Raw genomic sequence first — 7,599 nt, 5'->3', positions numbered from 1 at the left:
GCTACGGCCGCCACTTTAGTAGCGTCGCCCAGCTGGACTTCGAACTCACCGTCATATAGCCGTCTTGTCACCTGCATTAAGTAAGGATCAAAACAAATATGATCAGTCACTCCAGTGTCTATAACCCAAGTATGAGATGAAGTCGAAGCCAAACATGACTCGACAACTAGAGATTGGTGCATACCTATAGCCTTACCCTTATTGGGACAGTCTGGCTTCCAATGCCCCTTCTCACCACACTTTAAACACTTTCCTGTTTGCTTCTTTCCCAACCTCCTCTTCTTCTTTCCCTTAGCTTCCTTAGGTACGACCTGGTTCGTCACTTTCCTCTTTCCTGCGCCAGGCCTAGGGCCAGAGGAACGATGTGTCGAACTAACCATCGCAGCCTTAGCTTGGTTCATGAGATCCTCTGCCGACTGAAGTTCAGTCAACAACTCAACCAAGGTGTAGTTTCTTTTGTTCATCTCAAAGTTGAGCTTGAACTGCTGAAAGCTAGGGGGCAGACTCTGAAGGATGATATTAACTTGGGACTCGGCATCAATGACGCCTCCCAAAACCTCAATTTGATTGAGGTGGCTCATCATCTCAAGGACATGGTCCCGCACAAATGAACCTTCCTTCATAGTCTTGCACATGATACTCCGAAAGGCTTGAGACTTAGCCGTTCGATTCTGAGTACCAAAGAGATTCGTGAGATTTTGCATAATCTCGGCGGCAGTAGCCATGGCGGCATGCTGATGTCTAAGCACTGTTGACATGGAGGCCAACATATAACACTTAGCCATCTCATTCGCCTTATGCCACCGTTTATGCGCATCTCGCAAAGCCTGAGCGGCATTAGCCGCCGGCACTGGAGGCCGCGGAGTAGTGAGCACAAACTTGTACTCATCAGCCGTGAGAACGATGTCCAAATTTTGTTTCCATTCTATGTAATTTTGGCCCTCGAGTTTGTTTTCTTTAAGAATTGCAGAAAGAGGATTGAGTGACATGTTGACGATTTAGTTTGCACTGCAAAACATAATATTTACTATTTGTCATAAACTTATGCGATGAAATTGAGGAGATTAACCATAAAACTTTTCAAATTCTCACAACTGTAAAATTAAAATTTTTTACCCTCAAGCAGAGGTGAATACGCATTAAAATTTTAACATTTTTACTGGTCACAACACCGACGAATAGTCCAGAGACCGCAACACGGCATGGCCGCCAAATGTTGCCTAAGCACGACCATCAGATTTAGCATTACAGAATCTTGTTTCTACAACACACTCCCATAACAATGTTCATGAGCTGATAACAACATTAAGCTATCTCGTAAATTCTGTTTGGACTTCTGAAACTTTTAATTTCTTAGGATTATTGTCCCCACAGCATGGGTGGCGATAATATTGGAAACTACTTTCTAGTCCATACTATTTACATATGAGAAGTCCATGATACGATCATGGAAGCCGTGCGTCAAGGATTTCAACTACAGCTGGATTCAACCAGAAACCTTCCTATCGAGATGATATCCGAAAGCTATGAAACTACCACCATCGTCTTCGTCTTGGAAACAGCTTCGCGTGGGTATCTTGCACATCTCAATCGAAGTCCGAATGAGGGAGTTACGGCGGTTTTACAGAAGTCGCGCAGAACTAGCGAGAGAGTCCAGAGAGAACACCCAGGCGGGTGTTTTGCACCCTGCAATTCACCCGACCGGGTGAATCACCCGAGACTTCATTTTTGAGGGCCTTTTTCCACATTTTGTGTAACGCCCCGCTTTTTTGAACCCTAATTTTCGTGACGTGGAAATTTTTGCATTAAATGCTTTTAATGCTATGATATGTGGAATTAATTGATAAGTGATAAATTGCAATATTCTTTGTGACCTAATTGCGATATCGAGTTGAGTTTGAGTTAAATAATCAAACTTGTGAATATGTGACGTGGCTATTGAATAGTCAACATGGTGGAAAATATGACGTGGCCGTGGAATGGTCAAAGTTGTTGGAAAATGTGGAATGGAGGGGTGAAATGATATTGTGGTGGATTATTACCCTAAGGGATGAGTGAGAATTTAATAGGAGCATTATTTAAGTATGTGGAATTTTTGACCCCTCCTATTTATTGGAAAGAAATCCTATTTTTCTTGGATTTAAATTATTGCTTGGGATAATTATCCGAATTAAATCCAAAGTCCGAATATTCCTATTTATTGATGAAATTTTCGGCCCCTATATTTGTCTCTAGGGGGATTTTCGAAAATCCCGTATATTATGGGAGAATGGATTATTTTATTCTATTATTTGATCCCTTGTTTATTCTCTTCCATAAATAAATTCAAATATCCTAGCATATCTTGCCAAATCTAAGAAGATCCTACCATATCCTAATTTAATTAGGATTTATATTAAATCCCTTTGGAGAGAATGAAACTACACGCCACTTTTGACTATAATTGGGGGATTTATTATTATTTTCTTGCTCCGTGATATTTTATTCTACTCCGTGAAATATTCAAATTAAATCATAGGCTAAATTAATAGCCTAGAATTCGAATTTCCTATTATTACTCCTCAAATTTTCGGTCTCTACAACTAACAAATCTTTCCAAATCTTTATTTATTTAATTATTGGATTATATCTTGCACTCTATAAATAAGAGTGAAAATCCTAAACCCTAGCACTACAGAAAAACCGCCGCACCCCCTAAATCACGTCGCTCTCTTCTCTCTCCCACTCTCTCCAATTTTTCTTCTACTTTCTCCATTAATTCTTCATCTTTTGGAGAAGAATTGAAGCTGCAATTCAAGAATTCATTGAAGAATCAAGATCCTGCTTTGTTTCTACCGATTAATTCTATCAAAAAGGAATTTTATTTTGATCTTCTCTTCTTCTACCGATCAATCGGTGTTCTTGAGTCCACATGCATTTAGAACGAGTGAATGGGAAAATTAATCGGTGAAATTGGATGCATGTGTGTGTGTGACCGTGTGTGTGTGTGTGCACGCCTCGGTAGGCGTGCACATGTGTGTTGCGTGTGTGCGTGTGTTGTGTGGGAACACTCATGCGTGACACAATGTGATGATAAATCTGGAATTGTTGTGTGAATAAAAACGATATGATAATCGTACTTAGATTTTGATTGGTGATAATGAAAATAATTGATGGGAAAAGGAACGTGAGATCATGCATGATTTTGATCCATGATTGAGACTTATTTGAAATATATGAACTAAAGGTGATAGTTCGCGTTCCCGGTGTGATAACTAGAAGAAGTGCGTTTTTGAACTCGAAGGAAATCGAGGTGGGCTTTATTCTAAACTCTCTTCTATGTGCAAATTTATGATGTTGGAGAAATAAGGGTGGATTAAACTGTTATGCCATGCCTATGAATTATTTTGGATATTGTGTGTGCCTGATGCCTAGATTGTGAGTACGCTCCATTAGGCTACAGTGGCTATATAAACGAATTCGGGTCTGAGTAGGGCCGCAAACCCTATCAAGCTAGTGTACACTGGAGATCGGGAGCCGTCCTTGCTAGTCGGCCGATCTCGTGGGCGAATAGTGTGGCCACACTTTCGTCGCACCATATGAAATGATAATTGATGAGAAAATGGGAGGTATTATTTGACTGGCCAGTCCATGATATATTTTGTGATACTCGATGCTTATCTTTAAATAAATGCAAAACCTCGAGTTCACTATGGTAAGGGTGGCATAACTATAAAATGTTTTGGCATGAGTCCACTGAGTATGCTTAAAATACTCAGCCCTGCATGTGTTTTCCCTATGTGCAGGTTGAGCGGCGATGGGCGGTCGGTGGTGTTGAGATGGTTGAATCAAATAATATGGATGGTTGGGATTTTGAGTGTAGTCGTGTCCTCATACATGGCTCCGCTTTCTCTTGGAAATGCTTCCGCTGAATATTTTGAAACTTACTATTTTAGGTTGTTTTGAACTTGCTCCTTGATTGGGAATATTGGAAATTATTGCGTTTTGTTGGAGCTACAATAAACCTTTGACTTTTGAGCTTAGTCCATTATATCTATTAAATCTTGATTCTCGTGAGTTAGCCGTTGACTTATTGCCTTGATACTTCATTAAATACTTGGTCAAATCTCTTTAAATGAAACCCTAGTCTACTTTTTTCGTCGCCTTAGGTTCGCCTAGTTAACAATCGCCGTATTTATTATACCCTAAAAATGTCGGGCTGTTACAGTTGGTATCAGAGCCTCAGTTCTTTCCGCTCTGGACCTAAGAGTCTTGTTGAAATAAAATCTGAAATTTGGGGAAAGTGATTAAATAATATCGTCGAAGACTCAACACCACGACTCGTCTCCGCTCAACCACGAAGAATAAGGTAACCCGTATCTTTGAATATTGATTTGAATTATGAAATGTTGGAAGTTGAAGCGAATGGGAGTTGTTGTGATATTTGGAAATTTATGTTGGAGTATAAAATGATGATTATGCATGCATGCGAAATTGCAAAGTGTGATTATGCAAATCGAATGATGAATGCTGTTATGCAAGTGATTTTGCGACCAAGATCGCTACAAATCGAATAAATGAAATTCTATATGATTTGTGATTACGTGATTGTTCGATGAACAACGTTATGAGTTGAACTTGAGCATGCTATGCTTAGTTGAAAATCGTGTTGTGATTGGAAAATTTGTATGACGATATCGAACTTGGAGGCATAAAAATGCCGAATGCGAGGCGAAAGAACTTGCAAGAACGAAATTGCGAACTATCAAAATGCGAAAAATACATATATGTATATATACGAGCCTTTTGCCTCGGAAATGAAATTCTGGTCGTTCTTGATATGATATTATCTTCACACCTCCATCGTTCGACCCATACACATATACATATATATATCCATCGTACTCTCAGCATCAGTTGAAACCTTATACACTATTGATATTTTCTTCGATCCTTGTTCTGATGCTGAGATTTCTTTTGTAGATGCCTAATCAGTATTACGCACCGATGCGCGACCGTTATGCGAAGAACAAGGTTTTCCCTGTCGAAACCTACCAAGAGTTTGAGTGGGATGGAAAGTCCTTTCTCCTAACCTACGTCACTGAATTCTACGATCGTTGGATGGATGCATACGCGTATGGAGGAGTTACCCATCACGCGGGGATCTCGAGATTGATCCACAGCCTGCCTTCTCCATGGAGCGAATGGACTGCTCAGGCTGCGATACCGTTTACGTGGTTTAGTCCGCCCGAGTACAAGCCTCGAGGAGATATGATCGGCTTGATTGGAGTGCTACTCCCCGCCATGGCAGCTGCAAGGGACGGACCGCCGCTTAGTCCCTTAGCGCACAAGTATCCGCCGAGTCAAGCCTGTCGATGGAGATATCGTCGTGATAAGGGGCCGCACGTTGATCGTGTCCCTACTAAACCAAGGCTTAGGGCTCATGCGTCTAACCCGTTGGTCATAAATGGGAATGTGGAGGACATGCGTGCGATAACCCCTCCGCCCCCGGATGTTGGTGGATCAAGCGAGGACGAGGAACCTTACGAGGAAGGACATGATTTGGACATGGGAAATGTTGATGAGGATGAGGACCCCGAAGAGGATATGAACGATATCGACTAGGAGTGATAGTCGTGGAAAACATTGTTTTGCTTCCCCCATAATTTTTGAATATTTTTTTTTTTTGCTAAACTTTTGTAGTACCTTTCTATTTCTTTTGCTCTTTTTGAATTCCGTTGATACTAAGACCTCTTTGAGGCAACGTTTTGATTAATATGCTATGGGGAGAATTTTTTTTTACTCACTACCTTATAATGTGATGGATTTCCATATTGTTATTCTCTTGCCATTGAGAAAATTGTCTATCACTATGTTATCATACCATCATATCATCACACCACTATCTTTGAATACCTTATTGCGCCCTATACTTGCCACTTGAATTGCATAAGTGCCTCTTGATTACAATTACCTTGTTGATAAGGACCAATGATTCTTTTGATACCCTATGGTGCAACCGATTTTGTGATGCTTTGACACTACTTGTGAAATTCACCTATGTGACGAACTTTTTCTTGGCCATATGCACCAAAACAATTGTCCTATGCACCTTGTTATACCACGCGACTGTTGTTAGAATCTTGAGAATAATCCGTGTATTGATAAATCAGAATGCCGCCGAGACGCCATAACCGTCAACCCACACCTCCGCCTTCGAGCGAGGAGAGCGTGACGCAGTCAATTCAGACACCGCCGCCTCCCCCACCCCCGGTTAATCGGGAAATAGTGAAGCTGTTCTTGGAACAGAAACCACCAGTTTTTGATGGACTTGGAGAACCAGCCAAGGCCGAATCATGGATCCGCGCGATAGAGCGTATCTTCGCAATCTTGGGATGCAATGATAGGGAACGGATGAGTTGCGTTACTCACCAACTAATCGAAGCAGCCGACTTTTGGTGGGATACTAGAATCAAGACCTTGACACGAGATCAAGTAGAAGCAATGACGTGGGAAGATTTCAAGACTGAATTGTACAACAAGTATGTGCCGAAGAGCTACCGGAAAGCGAAGGCATCCGAGTTCCACAATCTGACTCAAGGACGCATGACTGTGACCGAGTACGATCGAGCGCTCAACAGTATGACCCGATACGCCCCTGATCAAGTCGACACTGACGAGAAGTTGTTCGACAAGTTCGGTGAGGGACTAAGGTCCGAGATAAAGATGTCGTTGGCCAGTTGAGGGAGACTCACCTACGCTAAAGCTTTGGCACTCGCATTAGATATTGAAGCCGCAATGCCTAAAGAGAGAAAAAAGGAGAACTCTACACCGTCCCTGCCCCCATCACATCACTCCTGGGAAAAGAGAAAGTGGGAGGATTCTAGGAATTTCTACGATGGGAAGCGACACCAGTCGAATCAGCACCGATCCCAGCACGGAGGAGGACAACATACGTCTAGCCAGAGAGGAGAGTATCGACCCAGGGCACCGCAGTGCAATGTGTGCTCTAAGTACCATTTCGGAGAATGCCGATATCAGAACGTCGTCAAGTGCTACACCTGCGGAGGAAACGGCCACTACTCTAGGGAGTGTGCGAATAACAAGGTAGGATCGGGATCAAGGCAGAACGATCAAGGATCCCGTCAGCAATTGAGGGCGCCGCAAAGTGAACCACGAGGAAATTGCGACCAATCGTCGCGGCAGCAACAACCTCACCGCCCAAGACTTCCTCCACAAGCTAGAGCGTTCGCGTTGGAGCAAAAGAAGCCGAAGAAAGAACAAGATGAACGCGAGAAAGGAAATTTGACAGGTATGGGCGAAATTCTCAACACCCCTGTTGTTGTGTTGTTTGATACGGGCGCGTCGCACTCGTTTATATCTGAATTATGTGTGCACACTTTGGGCTTGCCTACTAGCAAATCTGAACATAGAATGATGGTGTCCTCACCAGTAGGAGGAATGATAGAAATATCTAGAACGTGCTCGAACATAGAAATTGTTATGGGAGAACTTAAGTTAGTCGCTCACGACTTGCAAATTATGGCGATGAGAGATACCGACGTGATCCTAGGAATGGACTGGTTGGCCGCGAATTTCGCGACGATTCGATGTAAGGAG

The 7,599-nt window shown here is 42.4% G+C and overlaps 1 protein-coding gene across 1 annotated transcript; it reads left to right on the top strand.

Annotated features, from left to right (window-relative positions):
• Nucleotides 1-6,153: 6,153 nt before the first annotated feature.
• LOC125189926 (uncharacterized) lies at nucleotides 6,154-6,723 on the top strand. Its single transcript, XM_048087144.2, has one exon. It carries the CDS (start codon nucleotides 6,154-6,156, stop codon nucleotides 6,721-6,723), a length of 570 nt encoding a protein of 189 aa, XP_047943101.2.
• Nucleotides 6,724-7,599: the final 876 nt, after the last annotated feature.

Source organism: Salvia hispanica, chromosome 5 (assembly GCF_029641045.1).
Source record: "Salvia hispanica isolate PSC_SH4W2 chromosome 5, Shi_PSC_v1, whole genome shotgun sequence".
NCBI lineage: Eukaryota > Viridiplantae > Streptophyta > Magnoliopsida > Lamiales > Lamiaceae > Salvia > Salvia hispanica.
This window is presented reverse-complemented; position numbering and strand designations above follow the sequence as displayed.